Raw genomic sequence first — 26,083 nt, forward strand, 5'->3', positions numbered from 1 at the left:
AAAAGCTCTGCTCCTTTTGTCTTTAGCAAATCCAATTCAGTTTATACTAGCTCTTCATTCTAGGCATTCATACTTTGTCATACCTTTAGGAAATTGAAGGTTTTAAACTAAATCCTAAACTTGACTTTTCCCCGCTGGACTTGGAGTGGAAACAGGACACAGGCAGGAATTGGGGGATGGGAACAATGTCACAGTCTTGAAAGGACTAGCTGCGTTCTGCAGGCCAGGTTGATGTCTGGAGGTGAATCCATGGGAAATACTTGGACTACACCCTCTAGTCCACATAGCATTATTTATATTTATGACTGGACCACTTTTTGTTTAACAGCTCCCTCTTTAGCAAAGTGAAGGAGTTTTACATTAGACAGATTACAGATTGTGTTGATTGAATGCTTAACTCCTCGAGGATAAGGTGACAATAACAGAGGTAGCGAAGAGGATCTAAATCTCTTATATCGAGGATGATACTGCGGTTGGGGTGAGCCTGAACTCTCTGCAGTACACTATGAATACAATGGTACAGGTCATCTCATAGAAGAAGCAGCTTGACTAAACAATACTGTAATGGGGAGACGTAATGCAAAGGTAACGTAGGCCCATGTAGCATGGTGTCTGAAATACTGACATTGTCCAGAGACTAAGAAATAAAGCAACAAGTACTCTTGAAGACATGACAAAGTAACCTGGAAATACTCAGGATGCTATTGTCAAGGCTGATGAATTAAAAGAGTGGAGAAAGGAAAAGATGTCCGGGATGAAGACGAGGAAGAGCAACAAGCAAAGCGATCAGCTAGCGTGGACAAGGTACGAGTCTCAGACAGATGGAGCAGACTTAGTAATAAGGGTGGGTGAATGACCAAAGCAGATCAGGAAAAGGAGAGCACAATCAGGGAAGACGGCCGAGTAGAAGACAGATGAGTGGATTGTATTGAATAAATGCACTAAGCTTGGTTATCCACAGGAGAGAGGTGCTGTGTTCTCCGATGTGACAATCTAGCAATAGGGCTGTGATTACAGACAAGTACCACAAATATTGATTTTTGAAATCACGTAATTGGTGTGACTAAGGATTAGGCATGCTGTACTACAAATCAGTGTTCGGGCGTGCTAAGGATTGCTTAGGAGGAGGAGAGTGAATGTGGTAGAAGCCTAGTTCCCTGCCCTATTTTAAGCACTATAACAGTGACAGGAGTTTGGGTTGTCTGTAATGGAAGATACATTTCCAACCCAAAACTGTCCTGTCCTTTCCTTTTGAGGTGAAATTCCACCAGCTACTCCTGGAGAGCCACACAAATAAGACCACTTTGTTGAGACCTGAAAGAAGACAACAGATACAGATCCAGGAATGTGAGAGACACCTAATGATGGTGTGAATTGCACACCTTATGTGGAAAGATGAGCTGTTTTGGAACTGAATGTATCTAGCACATAACTTATTACAGAAGTTTGATTGCCACTTGGCTGTAGCCTGGCTTCTGACTCCTGTAACAGTGGTGCCAGAAGTGAGATCATATAGCCAAACAACAAGGAGATTTTAGTTCTAACCAGAGCAATAGGGCGCACACCTGTGTGTCCGCACGGTAGTGAGCAATGTTGGTAGATGGGTATAGGCAAAAGGGCGAGCGGAAATCTCTCAAAACCGCCCAAAATTTGGACCCAGGGGATCCCAACAGACAATATAACAACAAAGCCCCTGCACTTATACAATAGTGTGATATTTACAGTAGTAACAATGTTGCAGCAAGATTATCTGTAAATACACATCCACATTTCCAAAATGACTGTAGAGAATCGGTTAATCCATGTTCAGATTCAAGAGTTCGTTAAAGAAAGAAAATATTCAGTTCTTGGTGTCAAAAATTGTATGGGTTTATTGTTCCTTTGTTAGTGCCTAACAAAGGAACAATAAACCCATACAATTTTTGACACCAAGAACTGAATATTTTCTTTCTTTAACGAACTCTTGAATCTGAACATGGATTAACCGATTCTCTACAGTCATTTTGGAAATGTGGATGTGTATTTACAGATAATCTTGCTGCAACATTGTTACTACTGTAAATATCACACTATTGTATAAGTGCAGGGGCTTTGTTGTTATGAGATCATATAGCCATATTAAAGTGCAGAGGCACTTATAGCTGGTTATAGAACTGCAGGCACAGGTGGATAAACAGGACAATATAGCCTTGCAAACTCTGTCAAAAGATCAGATCACCTTTACTTCAAATGATCAACACAGTATATAGCTATTTGAGGATTGACATGGGATTGCCAATTCCAGAGTACAACCCATAGGCCCCTGGGTTGCTGGTTACAGCGCCCTACACCCACAGTGGTAGCAAAGGTGTATCTGGATGGTCTTAAGACGCTTTACCCTACTGTACTCAATCTTTGGTCAGACAGCATCCAAATCTAACAGTCAAAGATGCAGTTGGTTTGGCTTGCACTTAATATCTCCTCGTCACTCTTACTAAAGTAGATCAAACCTCAGTTAAGCATTAGCTTAACATACCCAATGTAATGCTTTTGACTGTGGGGTTCTCCCTTTTCAAAATGGCTTTCAGTATTCACTGAATAGTCCATGTTTGCTGTTCTTTTTTCTGAAGACAATGCACCTTCTAGTTGATTGACTGTGGTGAGAGAACAATATAGAGCTGACTCAAAGCCTCTATTTACATTTTTAAAATAGTTATGCAAAACGATCTGGCAGACAGCTAAGGCTGTCTGTAGCCAGACCAATCAAAACCCCCAGTGGGGAAATGGCAATTGAGACACTCCTTCCTTTTTGAGAACTAGTACTTTATTGGATGATTTTGGAGCAGGGACTTATCATGATTGTGCCCAAGAACAGAAACATAACATTTAATGCAAATACACTTTCCTTATGGCAGGAGTGTGGTCTCCTTACAGGACTGGGGTTCTCAGCTGGGGTGTGGTGAGTTGTCATGGCTTGCTGTGGTTCCTTTGTTTTTTACTGCCTTATTTTCTTACTATCATTATGAGGTAATTGGGAAGGAACACACCCTGTGTGTGTGTATTTATATATATATATATATATATATATATCACAAAATGTGTGGTTAATATAATATTTTGGGCATTTAAACTATATGTTCGATGCATATGAGCTGCAGAATTTATACTTTTGCATAGATCGCCTTCTGGTGTGGGGCTCGGATGATTGCTGTTTGTTGTTGTCTTGGAAGAAGTCTTTGTAGTCACGAGATAGGTGACTCCTCCCTTGGACGATAGTGCGCTTGGGCATTGACTCCATCCTCCGATTGTTTTTTTCCGATGCGATGGGTCTATCGACACAATGGAAAGGACTCAATTTAAAAAATGCCCCCGGTATGGATCAAGATTTACACATTGCGACCATCACAAAGTGTGTAACCTTTGTCTCTCGCCAGAACACGAGGAAAAAGATTGCCAGGCCTGCGCCTCCTTTCGATCCAAGAAGACTATCCGTGATCGCCGGGCTCGATGACACATCATGGTGCAACAATCTGCGCTGGTGCCAGAAGACCTCTTCGATGAAGGCCCGACGTTCCAGAGGCAGAGGATTCAGAGGAGCTCGACATCGTATCCGAAGCTGATGACGACTAAACCGATTACCACATCACTCCAGGTCAACGAGTGAATACAACTGCCCCTGGCTCTACCCCACCCGAAAAACAGAAGGCTCCAGTCAAAACTTCGTCCGAAGGCCTTAGTCGAGACTGAAAGAAAACTTCAGAAGCACCTCCTCCAGGCCCGGCTCTGAAGACAAAGGAAAAGCCATCCGGCAGCTTGGGACCGAGCAGGCCACATATAGGTGCCCAAAAAACACAGTTGGTACCAAAATCGGGAATACATCCTTCTCCTGTTACCCCAAAAAAGGCCTCGGCATCGAGCTCTTCGGCACCGAAACACCACAAGGCCTCGGATCCGAACAAACCCCGAAAGCCTTCTGATCTGAAAAAGATTACTGACTTGACAATGAAGCCGAATGAGCAAAAAAACCCCTTCCAAGGCTCTAGACCACAAATCAAAACCGCTTTCTGAACCGAAAAAAAAGCACCGAAAGGAGACGCCAACCAGGAAGAACTTTTTTAACCAGATCCTATCAATCTGAAACAAAAGACATTGCATGTGGACCCTAAAACAGGCCATATTGTCAGTCTCCCCAGAAACAGGAAATTCGACCCCTCACACTCTCCTGAGGTGCCTGTGAAGAAAAGAGACTTCGCAAATTCACCTCTACAACCCTCTTCTCTTGTTCTTCCTACTAAGCCTTTATCTCCTGAAAAGTCTCCCCTACACTCTTCTAGACTCTCTCCACACTCACCACCATCACAGGGTGATGATGACCTGTGGGGTGACGGGGGTGGACATATTGACCCTCCAGATGACCCTGATGATGACCCTGATGATGCCACTACTATAACAAACTACACATGGGCAAATTACAATGATCCTGCAGATCCTCCAGACCTTCCTGATCCAGAGGCATACCCAACATATCCATCTCCCCCAGATGACAACATAGGGTTTAGTTAGCTTATTAATAGGGCTGCCCAATATTGCAACGTACAAATGCATTCAGACCTCAAGGTTCCTAGTAGATAATTTTGCCAAGTCACAAAGGACAAAACAAACATTGCCCATGCTCAAAGGTGTCATTAAACACTCAAAAAATAAAACACTTACAAAAAAATCAGGTGGGGAATGGATCACTTGTCCTGAGTAACCAGGGTTTTTTAAATTTTCGTATAGTATACCGATAAAAAACCCTCATTCACGTACAGAGGATAGGGGGCGGTATATCTTGGTTCTCCGCCTAACTCTGAAAAACGTGACAGCATCATCATAGGGTTAGTTCTTATGCTCCTCCACCCTGAGGTATACACCTGTTTAATACAGTAGTGATCAGTGATAGAGGGGTTCTAGTGCAGTGAATCAAAAAACAGGGGAAGTAGTTAAAAAACTTGATTAATCAGATTGTTCATTTGAAAAAGTCTGGGTTCAAGTTATTAAATATTTCCATGCGTAGGGATCTCCCGCACCTAGTATGTCCATAAAAAGGTCGACATGTTTCAGCCCTTGTGTGTGCCCAGACAGGTCACGTGGGCTTTCTTCATGACATGGAGTGAGAAAAAATAGTGATGGAGACTGTGTGTGTGTCTCTGTTTTTCACGTCTTGTATTTGTCAGGGATTCAGTGAAGCCAGGTTTAATAACCTGATTCCGGTGTGGTCAGATAGTACCTTATGTCCTCGTGTGCGGACATCAGCGGGCCGCCAGTGGGTTAGTAACCTGCTGCTGCGCTGGTACAGCACAACCTGTGCTGTCTCTTCCTCTTGGGGCCCGGTTACCGTCATTAAACACGCACCATACATCTTCAAGGACCCTGTCTGGACCAGAATTCTCAATCCCCGCATTGATAAAAATATGAACCCGCCCCAAATGATCCCACCTACATTAAAGGACAACTCCCTCTAGATTCTTTGGTAGTGTCCAATGCAAGGAAACGTGCCAATTCTCAAACCTCTGGTGATGCTCCACCTCCAGACAAAGAGTCTAAACTGCTAGACGCTTCAGGCAAACGAGTTGCCTCCCAAGCAGCTAATCACTGGAGGATAACTAATGCACAAGAACTACTTGCCAGGTATGATAGGGCTCACTACGATGAGCTTAAGAACCTAATTCAGCATTTGCCTGACCAATAAAAGGCCAAAGCCCATGATCAGGTTCAGGTGGGCAAATTAATTACAAATGGATCTATTAAATGTGCCCTCGATGCAGCAGACACCGCATCTAGATCTGTCAACACCAGTGTCCTACTACGCAGACGTGCATGGTTGCGCATTTCCGGTTTTAAACAAGAAGTGAAAACTATCATCTTGAATCAGCCGTTCGACCAAGAACACCTGTTTGGCCCAGCTGTAGGCTCAGCTGGGCTGATACTGCAAAATCTATGGGAGCATTGCAGTCTCCAGCAACACAAGGTTCCTTTCGTCGCTCCTTTTATAGGGGCGCATCCAAAAACATCAGCGCAGACTCTGCTTCCTCCTCCTACAAATGCCCTACTCAAACATCTCCCAACAGGGGATATTTCAGAGGTGGCTACAGGGGGAATAATAACAAAGGGAGAGGCCGAGGTAACAACAATCGTTCCTCCCCCACTACCAAACAATGACTTCCCTCCGCACCCTTCAGACCATTCCACTCCGTTCGGAGGAAGACTCTCACAGTTCCTACCTGTCTGGAACTCAATCACTATAGACAAATGGGTGAGACAAATTATCCAGTATGGTTACTGCCTGCAACTTACCCCATCTCCCCCCAACATACCGCCCAAAGAGCGTCCCATGTCCACGGAACATCTAACGCTCCTCAACGAGAAGTTCTGTCACTGCTTCAAAAGCATGCAATAGAACCAGTTCCCCTACAACATCCAGGGACAGGGGTTTACTCCCAGTACTTTGTAATCCCCAAAAAGGATGATACTCTCAGACCAATAGTGGACCTCAGACCTCTCAATTTCTACATACAGTCAGATCACTTTCACATGATCACTCTTCAACAAATCCTTCCACTACTTCAACAGGGCGACTTCCTTGCCACTTAAAACCTCAAGGATGCCTACTTCCATATTCCTATACACTGCTCACAGGAAATATCTAAGGTTCACAGTGGACGGCCAACACTATCAATTCAAGGTTCTCCCATTCGGAGTAACCACAGCACCCAGGGGCTTCACAAAGTGTCTGGCAGTAGTAGACGCACACTTGCCCAGACAACAGATTCATGTGTTTCCATACCTGGACGACTGGCTCATAAATGCCAAGTCAAACAGCCAGTGTGTTCACCACACTTACAAAACAATTTTGCTCCACGACCTGGGATTCACAATGAACCACACCAAGTCCCATCGACAGCCCTCCTACCTACATCAGTATCTAGGGGCCACAATAGACCCTTCCTAAGCTCTTGCATAGCCCAATCCAGCCAGGATAGCCAGTATGCAAACCCTCATCACAAAATTCCAACTGCAACACTCCCTACCAGATTAAGTGTTTATGCAGCTCATAGGAATAATGGCCTCTTGCATTTTCATAGTACCTCATGCAGACCTCAGATGCGCCCTTTACAGGAATGCTTAGCACATCAGTGGAACCAGTCTCAAGGTCAGCTTTCAGATCTGGTGTTGGTGGACAGCCGCACACATCGCTCTCTGCAGTGGTGGAACACACAAAACCTTTCCATAGGGCGGCCGTTCCTAGACCCAGTTCCACAAATAGTGCTAACAGCGGATGCATCCCTCACTGGCTGGGGAGCCCATCTCCTAAACCACACAATTCAGGGCAGCTGGACCACTCTACTAAAAGTGCTCCACATCAATCACCTAGAATTACTGGCAATTGTTCTAGCATTAAAATCATTCCAACTACATCTCATCAACAAAACTGTCCTTGTCCGCACGGATAATATGACAGCAATGTATTCTATACAAAAACAAGGAGGAACACATTCTTTGCAACTCTCTCTGCTAGCGCAAAGCATATGGAGAGGGGCCATTCCACAAAACATATATCTTTTGTCAGAACATCTTCCAGGAGTACACAATCAGATTGTGGATCTGTTAAGTCATCAGACACAGCAGATACACGAATGGGAACTTCATCCACAAGTTCTTCAACCATTCTTCAAAATGTGGGGCCACCTAGCCATAGATCTGTCCGCCACACCTGCAAACGCAAAATGCCCAACCTTCACAGCCAGTTTTCCACACCCCTTGTCCAAGGGCAATGGGATATGGATGAACTGGTCACTCCGCTTCTAATATGCAAGCTCAAACAACAGTCTCTCAAGATGATCCTAGTTGCTCCAAAATGGGCCCAGCTACCATGGTACACAACACTTCTAGAACTCTCAATAGTTCCTCACCAAAAACTACTGCTCTTCCCAAACCTGCTTACGCAGAACCATGGAGAGATACAACATTCAGATCCAAACCAACTGAATTCAGCAATCTGGCTCCTGAAGTCCTAGAGTTAGGTTACCTCAACCTCCCATCAGACTGTATGAACATTGTTAAACAAGCCTGACGTCCTGCTACTAGAGCTTGCTATGCTGCCAAATGGAAAAGATTTGTCATTTACAGCAATAACAACAAACTTGACCCACTAGATACTTCAATTCAGAACATTATTTGTTACTCGCTATATCTACAAAGATGTAATCTAGCATAAACATCTATACAATTACATCTTGCTGCCCTTGCCGCTTACCTGCAAAACAGACAACATTTGTCATTGTTTACCACCATCGCTGCTGCTGATATCCCCCTCCTGAGCTGGGCCATAATGTTAATCAGTGTGGTCATGACAAGCTCAGCTCGTCATGAGCACACAAGAGGTGTATGCCATGACGAGCTGAGCTCGTCATGAGCATGGAAGGGGTTAGGGAACCCGCTATCTAAGCATTCATGGAAGGCCTTAAAAGAATAATTCCTCCCACAAGACCACCCTCTCTGTTTGGAATTTAAACATTGTCCTTACTAGGCTCATGGGTCCTCCATTTGAACCTCTATACAAATGCGAACTGCAATTCCCTACAAGGAAAGTAGCTTTCCTTGTCGCAATCACCTCTCTCAGGAGAGTAAGTGAGATCCAGGCTTTAACCATACAAGAACCATTCTTACAAATACATCGTAACAACGTGGTTCTGAGAACAAATACAAAATTCCTTCCCAATGTAATCTCTGCTTTTCATCTTAATCAATCTGTATAGTTACCCGTTTTTTTTCCAAACCCAGATTCCGTAGCAAAGAGAGCTCTTCACACACTTGATGTTAAAAGAGTTATACTTTATTACATCGACAGAACTAAACCTTTTAGAAAGACAAACCAACTGTTTGTAGCTTTCGCTCCACTTCAGAAAGGAAACCCCATCTCCAAAGCTGGAATTGCCAGGTGGATAGTCAAATGTATTCAAATATGCTACAAAAATGAAAAACGCACATTACCAATTCCCCCTAGAGTGCACTCAACACGCAAACTAGGGGCTTCCATGGCGTTCTTAGGGAACATTTCCTTAGATGACATTTGTAAGGCAGCAACATGGGCTATGCCATACACCTTCACCAAACACTATTGTGTAGACTTGCAGGAAAAACAACAGGCTTCTGTAGGCCAGGCTTTTCTTAAAACACCTTTTCAAACCACTGCAACAGATACAGGTGACCACCGCTAAGGGAGAACACTGCTGTACATTCTATGCAAAACTATGAATTCTACAGTTCATATGCCTCGAACGGAAAATGCTACTTACCATTATGCATCTGTTCTTGGCATGTTGAGCTGCAGAATATGATATGCCCACCCGCCTCCCCTCCTCCAGTGTTATCTTACTTTGATACTCTCACCTGGACATCTTTTCTCTTTCTACCAAACTCCATCATTTCCCAACAATGCAAAAAACAATCTGAGGATGGAGTTGATGCCCATGCGCACTATCGTCCAAGGGAGGAGCCACCTATCTCATGACTACAAAGACTTCTTCCAAGGCAACAACAAACTGCAATCATCTGAGCCTAACGTAAGCATGGGCGAATTTTGCGGATCTCGCGTTCGCGAATTTTGCGGATTTGCGGATTTGCAATCCGCAAAATCCGCGAATTCCCGCGAATTTGCGGATTTTTTTTTTTTGTGTTCGCCCGTGTTTCTGCCAGTTCGCGAGGGTTTTTACAATTTCGCAATTTGCGAACTTACCTGTCGGGTCGCAAGTTTTGCGAACTTGTTGTTTCTACGTGTCCAGCCTGTTTGGGACACTCTTCTTCATCACTGCCACTCTCTGTCACCACTGCCACTCTCTGACTACTCATGCCACCCTCTGGCCCACCCATGCCACCCTCTGTTTCATCACCACACCCTCTGGTTGTCCAGTGTACATTATTTTCGGCAAAGCAAAGCACACCTTCCCTGCCTCAAGTGACCTGAATTAATTTGGGGCTGATTAATGTGTCACAGAATATTTTTTTAGCTGGCACCTGCTTCCTTAGTGCGCCCTGATTAGTGATCTTTTGCACTTGCTAAGTGCTTTCATTGTTGCAAAATTAGTTACAACACCTGCCCTGCCCCAACTGACAATAATGAATTAGGGGCTGATTAATGGATTTTAACTTCCAGCCTGGCTCCTGCTTGTCTCCCTTAGCTGTAATTCAGGACCTTTGTGGCATATGTGTAACTATTCTGAGGTTCAGAGCAGGGTCACATAATAGTTTCAACTGGCAACTGAACTCTGGAGGGGCCCCTCAGGAAGCACTACAGGAAATGGCTACTAATGATGAGCCTGAACTTTTGAACCTGGTAAGTAGTTACTTTCAGTTTTGCTAAAATCGTATTTCTGCAATTTTGCACTTATTCGCGGGGCGCGAACTCACGCGAACAGTGCGAGCAAAATCCGCTGCTCGCGGATTTGCGGATTTTGCGGGAGATTCGCGAATCTCGCGGATTGCGAATTTCCCGAAAATCCGCAAAATCCGCGAGCGGAACGGATTTTCCGCCCATGCTTAGCCTAACGCCATATGGCGATCTATGCAAAAGTATGATATTCTGCGGCTCTACATGCCAAGAACAGATACATACTGGTAAGTAGCATTTTCCTTTTTAAGCCTTTATAGCATGGTATAGGTGCGCTGTGTCGAAGTTAACATGGCTGTAAAATTGACCTGTTGTTTATTTATATAATCTGTCTTCAGTCAGGGGTACGTTGTGGTCTGGGAATTGAATCAAGAGCGACGAGGGAAGCCAGAGCGAATTTATGTATCTTCTGAACACAAAGGCAAAAATGTCACTGCTCTTATGTGGGATACCACTGCTCTTCGAGTGTTTGTGGGAGACCATGTGGGGAAAGTTTCTGCCATCAAGATCTCATCGGCCAAGCAAGGGAAGGTAAAGACTTTTTTTTGTCAAACTTGTTTTATTAGTTTCTATAGATACATCTTCACAGCATAGTCCTATATTGCCCCATCAGATGGTACACATAGCCATTTCAAGATATGTCTATAAAAATGCTTGCCATTCTCTCCATTGTGAGTGCCTGCCCAATCTAGAATGACATTGAATTAATGATGGGGCCTCTTTCTTTTTCCAGGCCTGCGCTATTGCCATTTTCGCCGCCCCAAGACCGAGCCATAGGATAGCTCGATCTCCAGTAGTTTGGTATTTAAGAGAGTCATCCCGGACTCCCAGTAGTGTGAAACCCTACTGTATCTGGTATGGCATAGCCCAGAATGTCTTAAATCGGGCCAGTATTTCCTCCCAGAACGGCCAGATCCCTAGACAGTCCCACCAAATGTGTCTGAAATCTCCCTGCAGTCCACAGCCCCGCCAGCACAGATCTGAGGTTTCTGGAAATATCGTCCGCAGCTTGGTGGGGTACAGGTACCAGTCATATGCTATCTTGTAATGCGCTTCCCTAATCCCATAGAGTGTTTGAACTGTGTTATTCATTTCTAAGGCCCCCTCCGCTTGTTTGTGATTGGGGATTCTATAACATTCTCCCAGAAGGCTTTGTAGCATGAGTGTGTGAGGGTGGTAGAAGTTAACAGGAGAGACACAGAAAGGAACTGCATCCCTTTTATCCTCCCCCTTTCAAACAAATTGTTCTATGGGCCGAAAGCTTCTAGTGGCAGCCTCTCGTATTTCCGGTTGGACGGCCCGGTATTGGTGTTGGGTATAATGGTAGTATTCCGTTGCCGAAAGGCAAAGACTTTATTTTTGAGTTTTCCGTTTTTTAGGACTATCTCCACTCTTGAGTAGCTAGCACCAGGACTCTTACAGTTGCTAAGTGGCAGCCATTGCTATCTATTCAGTTTTTCTATTCAAACTTTATTTTACTTCATCATCTGTCTAAAAGGAATTTGGATTCTAGACTTTCGAGTTCTGAGAGATTTTACATTTTAGCTAGACACAATTGAAATTAGAACTTGGAAGACAGGGAAAGATTTCGGTTAATGCAGTGTATTGAATTGCCATTCATTACATCTCATGCTGGTAATTTTAGCAAAGAATATTTTTCAGTCTGAGATGGGTATTTTTTTATGTTTGAAATAGACAGATTGCTTGCAAGTAGAAATCCCATTTTTTGTGAAGCTGAAATATTGGCAAACACTATATTTTCAAGAGACCTCTGAAATACTTATTATTCTGATAGATACATCTGCCGTGTGGATTCCTCACCTTGTGAATATCCCCCTTGCGCCAGCAACGTTCGGAAAATTCTTCGTAGCACGCCGGCGTGGACAACGTCATAGGAGCACGGCATCGCTCGCGACTCCGTCTGACGTCACCGACTCCATATAAGGACCACGTCGGCGTGATGACGTCAGTTCCCTTTTTTCCGCGTCGTCGACGCTAATGGTTTCTGGGATCTTCTGCGATACTTTTGTATCTTTTCGCTGTTTAGCTGATTCTGTTTCTCTGTTGGAGTTCACTTCAACGCCGAAGATGTCGTCGAGGAAGACAGGTTTCAAACAATGTGGTTCCTGTTCCCGGATGATGTCGATCACCGATCCGCATTCCGACTGTCTGTGGTGTCTTGGTTCGGGTCACGATGTTAAGAACTGTCGTTCCTGTGACAAGATGAACCCCAAAGCCTTGCGTGAGCGGGAGGCGAAGCTTCTGCTTGCAAAGGTGAAGTAAAGGGAAGCCGGAAGGTCTTCGAGGTCAGTGTCCAGGCGCTCGAAGTCGAGACAGCTGTCGCGGTCGAAGTCGAGGTCGGCTTCGAGGGGCAAGTCGAGGTCGAGAGAGAGATCGAAGTCCAGAGGGAGGTCGAGGTCCGGATCCAAGTCGGCCTCGGGCCATGCTTCGGGCTCCTCGAGAAAGAAGCATAAGAGGAGTAAACATCACTCCAGACACCACTCTGGCAAGGAGTCTTCGGATTCGAGGAAGAAGTCACGTAAACACCACAAGGACTTCGTGTCTCCTTCACCGGCTCTTTCTCACGTTGGTTCTCCAGTACAAGAGCCGGAACAGGATCTGGAGTCGCACCATTCATCGGTGCATGAAGAAGAGGTTCCTCGAGCACCGACTCCGGCTGTGAAGCCTGAAGAGCAAGAGGGCCAGGGTGCGCCTTTGCCGGATCAGCCTCCTTCGGAGCGGCCGTTGGGTTCGTACCCACCCTTTCCAGGTCCAGGTCAGGATCCCTCGCAGTTTTTAAACGCCATGTTTGGTGTTTACTCGAGGGCAATGTACCCCTCTGGTGCGCATGTTGGTCCCATGGGTCCTTTGTCTTTCAATTTGGGTGTGCCCCAGGCTTATGCCCCGGCCCCCTTTATGTCGTTTATGCCGACGCCTTGTACTCCTTGGCTCGGTACGGCGCCGCCGAGGTCGTCGACTTCGCATGCGGCTTCGCCGACTCCGGATCGGCCTCGTGGTGATTCGGATCGTGGTGCTTCCCGTCCTCCGGCTCCTCGCTCGACGTCGGCTCCGGCGCCGTCTGAGTCGTTGCCGGATCCATCGACTTCGGTCCGTATGGAGTGGTCGAGGCGCAGGGCTCAACGCCTCTTGGAGGAGAAGGAGTGTATGGACTCCGAGGTTGAGGAAGGGGAGTTGCAAGATCAGGGGGATTGTTTTGAGGACCTTCAAGATGCAAGTGGCCTGGAACTTTCTCCTGAGTGGGGTTTGCCAACCGTTTCAGACGCTCCTTCTAAGGACTTGGCACCCTATCATGTTGTTATTAAGAAGGCTGCAGAGTTGCTAGGCTTGACTTTGCCCACAGTTGAATACAAGCCCAACATCCTTACGGAGGTTTTGCATTCGCCTTCTTCAATTGTGGAGCCTACTCTTCCTTTCACAGATGCATTGACTGAACCAATTAAGGAGGTCTGGAAGAGACCTTTGTCTGCTCCTGCGGTTTCCAGGTCTGTGGCAAGGCGTTACAGGGTGGCTCCTGATGACCCTGAATTTCTTTCCTCGCATCCTGCACCGGAGAGTCTGGTAGTGCAGGCCGCCTGTTCCAGCAGGGCTGCGGGCTCTTTCCCTCAGGTGCCGGCAGACAAGGACTCTAAGAAACTGGACCAGTCTGCAAAAAAGATTTTCTCCTCAGGTAGCATGGCCTTGAAGTCCACCAATGCTACTTGCCTTTTGGGGAGGTACGTTCATGCTTTAATGGACTCTGTTAAGCAACTTTCTCCTAAACTTCCGGAGGACGATAGGAAGAACTTTAACGAGGTGGTTGCTGATACTCAGGCTGCAGCTCGTATGGTTATACAGAGTGGTATGGACACGGTGGACTCTGTTGCCAGAATTATGGGCTCTACTGTTGCTACAAGAAGGGCCGCATGGCTTAAGTCCTCTGATTTTTCTTCTGATGTTCAGTCTACATTGTTGGACTTGCCATTTGATGGGACAGGCCTCTTTGGCAAGAAGGCTGACGTAGCTTTGGAGAGGTTCAAGGACAGCCAGGCTACGGCGAAGTCTTTGGGCCTTCAGATGAGGGGCTCTGCGGCTAGGAAGTACAAGGGTTTTGGCAGACCCAATTTTCGTCCCTACAACCAGGGACAGCAGCAGCAGCGTCAGAATCCTCTGTATAAAACCTACAGAGGAAAGCAAAGGGGCCGTGGTCGTGGACGCCAGGTCTCCTCCTCCTCCTCCTCTTCCTCTAATAACCAACCCCCTCCCCCTGCAGCAAAGCAGCCCTAGATCCGCCATTCTGGATCATGTGGCTCCGGTGGGGGGTCGGCTTACTCATTTTCTACGGGATTGGGAATCGGTTACATCAGATCTTTGGGTTCTCAATCTCGTAGAAAATGGGTATGCTCTTCCTTTCCAGGAGTTCCCTCCCAATTACCCTCCTTGCCAGGGTTTTTGTTCGGAGGACCACCTTGTTCGCCTGCAAGACTGGATGGTGTCGATCGACTTGCAGGATGCGTATTTTCACATCCCAATCCTGAAGTCGCACAGGAAGTATCTCCGATTTACGGTGGGATCGCAACACTACCAGTTTGCGGTCCTTCCGTTTGGTCTTACTACTGCGCCTCGAGTTTTCACCAAGGTGATGGCAGTGGTGGCTGCACATCTCAGGAGGTCGGGGATACCCGTATTCCCGTATCTGGACGACTGGCTAATCAAGGCGGAGTCGCCCGAGAAGGTACTTCTCACCTGCAAGAGACATCGCAGCTGTTGTTCAGGTTTGGTTTTTCGATAAACGTGCCCAAATCTCACCTGGTGCCCTCCCAGCGCAACCTGTTCATAGGTGCGGTACTGGACACTACTGTATGTCGTGCATTCCCTCCTCCGCAAAGGATTCGCGACATTCAGGAGATGATTCCTTTGTTTCACAGTGGAGCGGTTGTTCCGGTCCTGAAGGTCCTTCGCCTGCTCGGTCTGATGGCTTCTTGCATTCTCCTGGTCAACCATGCACGCTGGCACATGAGGGCACTCCAGTCGTGCCTCCGCAAGCAGTGGTATCAGCACAACGGAGATCTCGGGGAGTCAGTGAAGATTTCCAGAGAAACTGCAGCGGATCTGTCTTGGTGGGGCGTGGAAGGCAATCTGTCTCAAGGAAAGCCTTTTCAGCTTCCACCATCGGTGGCCACGGTGATAACGGATGCATCCACTCTAGGGTGGGGTGCTCATCTGGGGGATCTGGAGGTCAAGGGTCTTTGGTCTCCAGAGGAAAGGTTGCTTCACATCAACCTTCTAGAATTGCGGGCCATACGTCTGGCGCTCAAGGCATTCCTCCCTTCCCTTCGCGGTCGGTCGGTCCAGGTCCTGACGGACAACACGACCGCGATGTGGTACATCAACAAGCACGGAGGAGTAGGGTCGTGGTGTCTTTGCAAAGAGGCACTGCGTCTCTGGTCCTGGGTTCAGGACCACCAGATTTGTCTGATGGCAAATCATCTGGCCGGAGTCCTGAACGTGCGTGCGGACATTCTCAGTCGGCAGTTCTCTGCCGACCACGAGTGGAGGCTTCACCCGGAGGTTGTTCACGACATCTTTCAGATGTGGGGGACTCCTCGGGTGGATCTGTTCGCCACTTGCGAGAATGCTCACTGCCCGTCATTCTGCAGTCTCCAGTATCCGATGCAAGGAGCATTGGGGGATGCGTTTCAGTTGAGCTGGAGAGGTCAGCTCCTTTACGCGTTTCCTCCCATACCCTTGATTCCTCGGGTTTTGAGGAAGATTCGCCAAGACCGGGCCCAAGTCATATTGGTCGCCCCGGATTGGCCAAGAAGGGTGTGGTATACAGATCTACTCCACCTCTCCTCTCACCCGCCGCTCCATCTCCCTCTCAGGGCAGACCTCCTCTCTCAGATGGAGGGGCAGGTTCTACACCCCCACCTCCAGACATTACACCTTCATGCCTGGAGATTGAACGGGGCAATCTGAATTCTTTCTCTCTCCCGCACGATGTGGTGGATGTCATACTTTCTGCCAGGCGTGACTCCACCAAGTCCATTTATTCGTATAGGTGGTCTAAGTTTGTTTCTTGGTGTAGGGAGAGGGATGTTGACCCGTTAAAGGCTCATTTATCTGATATCTTGTTGTTTGCTCTTTCTCTGGCACGGCAAGGGTTTGCTGTTGCCACTGTCAAAGGTTATCTTTCGGCCTTATCGGCATTCCTCTGTTTGCCGGATCAGCCCTCTCTTTTTAAATCACCTGTGGTATTAAGATTTTTGAAGGGACTCACTAATAAGTTCCCTCCTTCTCCCTTTATTGTTCCTCATTGGGACTTGAATCTTGTGTTAACCTATCTGATGGGTTCGCCGTTTGAACCCTTACACAAGTGTCCAATGAGGCTTCTTTCTTTTAAGACGGTCTTCTTAGTTGCAATTACCTCGGCAAGGAGGGTAAGTGAGCTTCAGGCTCTTAGTTCCAAGCCCCCGTTTTTGTCCATCCATGCTGAAAGAATGGTTCTCAGGACCAGGGCTGCTTTTCTGCCTAAGGTGGTTACTCCCTTCCACCTAGGTCAATCCATTACCCTTCCTACCTTTTATCCTCCCCCACACCCTTCCAAGGAGGAGGAGAGGCTTCATCGCCTGGACCCGAAGAGAGCGGTTAGCCTCTATCTGGATAGGACTAAAGACTATCGAATAGATGATCAGCTCTTCGTGGGTTTTGCTGGCTGCAAGAAGGGCAGAGCGGTGCACAAGCGCACACTTTCCAGATGGATTATTCTCTGCATCAAGATTTGCTACTCTCTGGCGGGTAAGGACCCTCCTGAGGGTATTAGAGCTCATTCAACTAGAGCGAAGTCTGCTACTTCTGCATTGTCTAGAGGTGTTCCTGTTGAGGACATTTGCAGGGCCGCGACATGGGCCTCCCTCCACACTTTTGCGAAGCACCACTGCTTGGATGCTGAGGTGAGGAGGGACGGCCACTTCGCGCGCTCTGTTCTCCAAGATTTCCTGGTGTAGCAGAGTGGACACCCTCCTCCGGGAGTGGGGACTGCTGTGGGACTCTATTCACAAGGTGAGGAATCCACACGGCAGATGTATCTATCAGAAGAACAAGTTACTTACCTTCGGTAACGCTTTTTCTGGTAGATACAATATCTGCCTGTGGATTCCTCACTGACCCACCCGCCTCCCCGTTGTCCACTCTGCTATACCTGGTTTTGTATGCAAATGTATTTATGGTTTTATCTGATTTTGTATAGTTTTGCACTTTAATTGCTTTTGATTTGCATGTGCTGTGTACATTGTGTATATACATATATATGTACTTGTTGGTCCGTCCGGGTGCCTCGAAGGCACGGAAAAAAGGGTGGAACTGACGTCATCACGCCGACGTGGTCCTTATATGGAGTCGGTGACGTCAGACGGAGTCGCGAGCGATGCCGTGCTCCTATGACGTCGTCCACGCCGGCGTGCTACGAAAAATTTTCCGAACGTTGCTGGCGCAAGGGGGATATTCACAAGGTGAGGAATCCACAGGCAGATATTGTATCTACCAGAAAAAGCGTTACCGAAGGTAAGTAACTTGTTCTTTTTGTTCGTAATTTGACAATGTACATTAATAAAAGCCGACCTTGTGCTATTTAGAATGCCAGGCATAGGTTTGACACTTGATTTCAATACAGCAAGCATTTATTTTCCAACCTGAAGTGGTGCACTTGGAAGAGATAGAAGCTGTGGGCTGTCTTCAGGAATAGAGATATTGTGCCCTTTAGTAATTTTGCAAGTGGAAAAAAAAACGGACTTTCGCATTGATGCACAGATGGAGGGCTTTGAGTGGGCTACTGGCCTCTCGGATAGAATAGCCATGAATGCCGACGATGTCCTTTTCTTTTTAACAGTGCTTAATAAGTCAGGGCCGCGGATCCTGGAGATTATACGAATCTTCGGGGAGGCTTCCGGATTGTACATGAACCCTCGTAAGTCTACGCTCTGGGTGCTGGGGGCCCGTGACGGAGTGGGTACATGGTTGTCCTCGCTGCAGGTGGCTTTAAATATCTAGGCGTATTCATATCCGACGTTCAGGCGGTGTCCTGGGAGCGGAACGTGGTGCTGGTCTTGGAGCGGACACAGACGGATGTCAAGACATGGGCACGAATGTCGCTGACGATATATGGTAGGTCGGCAATTTCCCCCGCCTCTTGTACCAATTGCAGAACAACCCGTGTCCGATTGCGCCCAAATGGTTCCGGCTGGTGAATTCGGAGCTGGGACAGTTTCTCTGGGGTGGAGGGGTGGTTCGTGTTGCATTGCGCACATGCTTTCTTTCCACGTACTGTGGAGGTCTTGTGACATCGGATATCCTTTCTTATTATCAGGCCTCGCATTTATTGGTCCTCAACGAGTGGTGGTATGGCGACAGAGGGGATCTGGCCTATGCGGTGGAGAGATACTTGATGGGGCAGTCTACTCTTCATATGATACTTTATTCACCAGCGCTGCGTAGTGCTTTGCCGCCGGTCACAAAAGTCATCTTTCAGATTTGGCGCCGATCTCTGAAGTGTATGGGGTGGTGGAACACACGGAAGAAACCCCCCTGTGGCACAATGGGTGATTGCCTGACTTGGCGACCCTTCAGGGATTTCGGGGCTGGGATGCCATTGGTATTTCCACCCTGGGAGACGTGGTGAGGAGTGGCTCCCTCAAGCCATTCCGTGACCTGCAGGAGGAGTTTGACATGCCCGAGTCGCAATTTTTCAGGTACCTCCAGCTCCGACACGCGATCACCCCCCATCTTGGGGGCCTGGACCCACTGCCGGAGTTTAGTCCGCTGGAAGCAAGGGTCTTTATGGGAGATCTCGAGACCAAAAAGATATCGCACATATATCAGACCCTGGTCACCCACAGTGCATCGCAGTTGGAGAAATTAAGAGGGGCCTGGGAGGAAGGTGTGGGGGGTATTGGAGGAAGAGGGTTGGCGGAAGGCCTTAGCCACACCTAGGGGGGCATCCATAGCTATGCGTCTCCGCCTCATCCAATTTAAATATCTTCATTGAGTTTATTTCACTTGGGTGCGACTGTGGCGGGAGGGGCGAGTGGCATCCCCGGAATGTCTTCGGTGTGGTGGGTCGGAGGTCTCTTTCCTGCACACCGTCTGGCAATGTTTGTCGCTAGACGGTTTTGGAGGGGGGTACTCGCTTGTTTATCGGAGGTCCTGGGGTGGTCGCTCCACGTACTTCGCAACTCGCCCTTTTGCATGTGATGGAGGGCATTGGGGGCAACCTCTATAAGCGACATTTGCTATAGTTAGGCCTCACATTGGCAAAACGTGAGATCGCCCGGTTGTGGAAGGATGTGCGGGCGCCCTCGGTGGCTGGCTGGAAAAAACGGATTAGACTTCTGCATGGGGTTGGAGGAGCCGATCTTTGTGGCCCGAGGGTGTCAGCGTAAGCATTACAAAATCTGGAAGAAGTGGGCTGACTATAGTGGCCTGCGGCTGGAGCCCCCGGCTGAGACAGATGATATCACGCTGGAATGTGGGTAGGAACAGGGTGGGGGTGCCAGGTGCAGGGTAGGTGGCTGATTGTGGTGTATGTGTGCTTGGGTGGGTGGGCTTCGGTGATTGGGGCGCAACTCTGGGGGCGAGGAAGGGGATAGTTGGGGTTCGGTTGGGCTGTTATTGTCAGTATTTCCTACTGTTGACTATGCTGATAATCCTGTGTTCGAGGCATATGAGCTGCAGATTGTACACTATGCATTAGATCGCCACCTGGTGTTGGGCTCGGAAGATTGCAGGTTGTTGTCTTCTTGGAAGAAGTCTTTGTAGTCACGAGATAGGTGACTTCTCCCTTGGACAATGCTGCACATGGGCATCGGCTCCATCCTTAGATTTTTTTTTTCCGCCACTGGGTTCGGATGAAAGTTTCTCCGCTCCGGCTAGAAAAAGACTTTTCAGCAACTTCGAAGCGCAGAACTTCCTCAAACTTCTATAAACTACCTTCGACATCGACTACAATACTTCCAACGTCATCAGTTCCATTCCGGTCATCGACGCGGGCCGTTGGGCCTACCGATGCCGTGCGACCTACACCACATGGAAAGAACTCAGTTCAAAAGATGCTCGGTAAGTCGAGCAAAGTTCCCACATAGCGACCACCATGAGGTCTGCAACCTCTGTCTATCGACGGAACACAACAAATCGACCTGCACAGCTTGTGCGTCCTTCCGATCGAAGAAAACCATCTGGGATCGGAGAGCCAGTCGACACAAAATGAGGAGATCAGCACCGGAAGACATCTTCGACGAAGAGGTTCCCCTCGTTCCCAAAGAAGACTCACCTGATCTCCAGATCGTATCAGAGGCATACGATTCCATTCCATCGGGTCAGCGCGTGAGTACTTCTGCCCATGCACCACCTATTCTGTCCAAACTGAAGGCAAAGGTCAGCACTCCGCCCAAAGGGCCCAGTCGAGACCGAATACCTACTTTGAAAGCCCCGCCCTCCAGCCCGGCTCCGAAGAAAACAACTAAGCCTTCTAGTGCCTCGACATCGAGCAAGCCGCTATCATCAGCACCGAAAAATAAAGATGCCTCGGCACCGAAGCCAACAGACCCTTCGGCACCAAAGCGTAAGATGCTACCGGCACCGAAACATAAAGATGTACCGGTACCGAAACCGAAGGAAGCACCGGCTCCGAAACCGTCCACGTCTAAGCCTTCAGCGCCGAAGAACACAAAGCCTGATTCCGAGGTGCCCAAATCCTCTAACATGCCTACGGAGCCGAAAACTACACCTTCGGCACCGAAAACTACGCCACAGGACGTTATAACACCTCCCAAGGCTAAAGACACGCGACAATCTCCCCTGGTACCGAAACAATCGACGCCCAAGAAGGTTGTAGAGCAGGAGGAACTTTTTCGACCAGATCCTCGACAAAAGAAGATCTACATAGACCCAAAGACAGGTCATGTAGGTGCTACACCTCACAAGCAGAGACCAGCAGATGCACCATCCACACCTGTGGTTCCTGCCAAGAAAAAGGACTGTGCAACATCTCCCAGGCACCCTTCCTCTCCAATAACTTCTCTTCCTTCTTCTCCTGTTCCTCCTCACATATCGCCTCAAATTTCTCCTGTACATTCCCCATTATCATCACATTCCCCACAGCAGAATCATGATGAATACAATTTGGATGGAGGGGAGGACATGTAAGAACCTGATTCATACCATGTAGATGAGGGTATATGAGACTTTTCAAACCCTAAAAATGTGCCTATATGGGACTTTACAAACCCACAACATGTGCCTGACATTCCTGAACCACAGTCATACCCATCAAAACCTTCCCCTCCAGAAGATACCATTGGTTTTGGTCATCTGTTAAACAGAGCTGCTGTTTACCATGGAGTCCCTATGCATTCCAATGACATTGAGGAAGATTTTCTCCTAGATACCTTTGAGCAGTCTCAGCGGTCTGCTCAAATTCTTCCCATGATCAAGGGGGTCATCAAACACGCTCCAGAGGTATTTAAAGACCCTGTACGCACTAGAATATTAAACCCTAGACTCGAGAAAAAATATAGACCAGCACCCACAGATCCAGTCTACATTAAAGGCCACCTACCACTAGACTCATTAGTTGTGGCCAATGCTAGAAAAAGGGCAAACTCTCAAACTTCTGGAGAAGCACCCCATCTGACAAGGAATCAAAAGTGATTGATGCGGCAGGTATAAGAATAGCCGCACAAGCTACAAACATGTGACCTAGAGCAAATACACAAGTTCTCCTCTCTCGCTACGATAGGGCTCATTATGATCAATTTGAAAAACTACTTGCGCACCTACCAGATAGTACAAGGATCAAGCAAAGGACCTTATACAGGAAGACAAGCTGATATCCAATGCCTCTATAAAATGCGCGCTAGATGTCGCAGACACAGCATCCAGGGCTGTAAATACCAGTGTCATACTTAGGAGACATGCATGGTTACGCATTTCAGGGTTTAAACAAGAAGTGCAAACCACCATTTTAAACTAACCATTTAACCAGAACCAGTTATTTGGCCCAGAAGTTGACACTACACTGGAAAAAATGAAGACAGATACCGACAACGCAAAGTCTATGGGGGCTTTACAGTCCACACCAGCTAGAAGCTCCTTTCGTTGCTCCTTCTACAGAGGAGGCTCCAAACAAACTGGAGCGGACACTAGAACTTACAGCAACCCCTCCAACCATTCCTCCCAGGCAGCGTCCAATGTCTACAGACCATCTAACTCTGCTTCAACAGGAGGTTCTATCACTTCTACAAAAATATGCTATTCAAATAGTTCCTTTAGAAGAACAAGGAACAGGGGTTTACTCGCTGTACTTTCTAATTCCCAAGAAGGACGAAACACTAAGGCCAATTCTAGACCTCAGGCCCCTCAACCATTATATACAATCAGATCATTTTCATATGATCACTCTACAACAAGTGCTTCCACTGCTGCAACAAGGCGACTTCCTTACAACACTAGATTTAAAGGACGCCTACTTCCATATCCCCATACATCCTGCTCACAGAAAGTATCTCAGGTTTGTACTGGAAGGACAACACTATCAGTTCAAAGTCTTTCCATTCGGAGTACAATGGCACCACGTGTATTCACAAGGTGCCTGGCAGACGACAACAAATACATGTCTTCCCTTTTCTAGGCGACTGGCTCATAAAAGCCAAGTCATTCAATCAGTGTGCCCAACACACACATCAAACAGTTCAAACGTTGCACGACTTAGGGTTTACAATAAACTACACCAAGTCGCACCTGCAGCCTTCGCATGTACATCAGTATCTAGGGGCTACACTAAACACGTCTACAGTCCTAGCGTATTCCAGTTCAGCCAGGATACAAAGCATTCAAACCTTAGTCGACAGTTTTCAACACCAAAAGTCTCTGCAAGCCAGGATGTTCATGAGACTAATAGGCTTGATGGCATCTTGCATCTTCATAGTACCACACGCAAGATTGCAAATGCGTCCACTACAAGAGTGCCTAGCACAACAGTGGAACCAAGCTCAAGGTCAGCTAAAAGACCTGGTGTTGGTCGACAGCCGCACGCATCGCTCTCTGCAGTGGTGGAACACCAAAAACTTGACAAAGGGGCGGCCGTTCCTCGAGCCTGTTCCACAAGTAGTGCTCACAACAGACTCATCCCTCACAGGGTGGGTAGCCCATCTCTTCCATCACACAACTCGAGGTCAATGGACCAATCAACAGAAACTGTTCCATATCAACCATCTAGAGCTGCTGGCAATATTCTTAGCACTCAAGACTTTTCAACTTCAAGTACAAAACAAAGCTGTCCTAATCCGGACGGTCAATATGACAGCCATGTACTATATACAAAAACAGGGGGGGACACACTCTCTGCAACTGTCCCAGCTTGCACAGAACATTTGGAGATGGGCCATTCCTCAAAACATACATCTGTTAGCGGATCACCTTCCAGGAGTTCACAATCAGATAGCCGATCTGTTAAGTCGGCAGTCACAACAGATTCACGAATGGGAACTACATCTGCAAGTTCTTCAACCATTCTTCCAAAGGTGGGGGCACCCACACATAGATCTGTTTGCCACCCACGAAAATGCAAAATGCCCAGCCTTCGCCGCCAGGTTTCCACACCCACTGTCCGAAGGCAATGCGATATGGATGAACTGGTCAGGCAGATTTGCGTACGCTTTTCCGCCTCTCCCACTCATTCCATTAGTAGTGCGCAACCTCAGACAACAGTCTCTCGCATTGATCCTAGTAGCTCCCACATGGGCACGCCAACCGTGATTCACCACACTACTAGATCTCTCTCTAGTTCCACATCAAAAGCTTCAGCTCACACCCTCCCTGTTAACACAGAACCACTGAGAAATCAGGCACCCAGACCCAAACCAACTGAATTTGGTGATCTGGCTCCTGAAGTCTTATAGTTTGGTTATCTAAACCTACCACCAGACTGTATGAACATCATTAAAGAGGCTAGGAGACCTACTACCAGAGCGTGTTATGCCGCTAAATGGAAAAGATATGCCATTTATTGCAACAATAACCAAATTGATCCACTGGATGCTTCCATCCAGAATATCATTTGCTACCTTTTACATTTACAAAGGTCTAACTTGGCATATTCTTCCATACGCCTGCACCTGGCAGCAATTGCAGACTATTTACGAAACAGGCAACATCTGTCTCTCTTCAGAGTACCTGCAATCAAAGCATTCATGGAAGGATTAAAAAGAATCATCCCAACCAGATTGCCACCTTCTCCTGTGTGGAACCCTGAATCTTGTCCTTACAAGACTCATGGGGCCCCCTTCCGTGCCTCTACATAAATGTGAACTGCAATTCCTAACATGGAAAACAGCTTTCCTTGTTGCCATTACTTCTCTCAGAAGAGTAAGTGAGATACAACCTTTCACTATACAAGAACGATTTTTTCAAATACATCCTAACAAAGTGGTTCTTCGATCTAATCCAAAATTTCTTCCAAAGGTCATCACTCCCTTTCACCTAAATCAATCCGTAGAGGTACTTGTGTTTTTCCAAAACCCAGACTCTGTAGCGGAAAGGGCTTTACACACATTAGATGTTAAGAGGGCTCTCTTATACTATGTTGATGGAACTAAATCCTTTCGAAAGACAAAACAACTGTTTGTATCTTTCTCTCCTCCACACAAAGGCAACCCCATCTCCAAAGGTATGCAAGATAGACTGTAAAGGGTATACAAATGTGCTATATTAAAGCTAAACGTACATTAACAGTTCCTCCTAGAGCGCACTCCACTCGCAAACTAGGATCCTCTATGGCTTTCTTAGGAAACATACCCCTAGAGGACATATACAAGGCAGCAATATAGTCTACACAACACACCTTCACGAAACACTATTGCGTTGACGTACAAGCCAAGCAGCAAGCTGCAGTAGGCCAAGCTGTCCTTTCAACTCTCTTTCAAACTACTGCAACGGATACAGGTGACCACCGCTAGGGGAGACACTGCTGCACAATCAATGCATAGTGCACAATCTGCAGCTCATATGCCTCGAACGGAAAATGCTACTTACCAGTATGCATCTGTTCTTGGCATGTAGAGCTGCAGAGTTGTACACGCCCTCCCGCCTCCTGTGCCTATTGTGCAGATTGACAAATAAAGATTGTTTTAAAAAAACGGACTTTCTTTGGGGAAAAAGGGGGCACCCTTGCCTTCGAGTGGTGAATTACGTTCCTAGTACACTGAATCTGTGTTCCATTTAGTAGAGGTGAATATTTCAATACATTTTGTGCCTTGCATCATTCGCTCTTCATGCTCAAGATCCAAATGTAATATATTGAACAAAGTGCACATTGCCTCTTTCATTTTGTATGTGGACTGTGCTCCATTAGAGTAGTAATTGTTGTTATACTTGGAAAATGTATAGCTATGCCACATAGTTGGTATTTTTATTTCCAAACACAAATATTTTGTATATTTAGATCCCTTTACATAAATCAAAATACTCATACAAGTAATCCCCTTAGTGGCATCTCCTATAGAATATAAAACCGATCAGCCCAAAAAAGTGACACGTTTTTGGAAAATTGTTTTGGATCCTGACATAATGCTGCAAAATATAAAATCACACAAATCTGTGAAATGTTATCACAGTGGTAATCAATGT

General features: G+C 47.0%; 1 protein-coding gene across 1 annotated transcript in view; it reads left to right on the plus strand.

Annotated features, from left to right (window-relative positions):
• HPS5 (HPS5 biogenesis of lysosomal organelles complex 2 subunit 2) overlaps positions 1 to 26,083 on the plus strand; it is a 607,584-nt gene that overhangs the window by 112,449 nt on the left and 469,052 nt on the right. Inside the window, exon 5 of the mRNA XM_086956066.1 lies at positions 10,747 to 10,939. Coding sequence (XP_086812192.1) covers positions 10,747 to 10,939 — 193 coding nt within the window. The remainder of the gene's footprint in view (positions 1 to 10,746; positions 10,940 to 26,083) is intronic.

Source organism: Lissotriton vulgaris, chromosome 2_1 (genome assembly GCF_964263255.1).
Source record: "Lissotriton vulgaris chromosome 2_1, aLisVul1.2, whole genome shotgun sequence".
In the NCBI taxonomy this organism is placed as follows: domain Eukaryota; kingdom Metazoa; phylum Chordata; class Amphibia; order Caudata; family Salamandridae; genus Lissotriton; species Lissotriton vulgaris.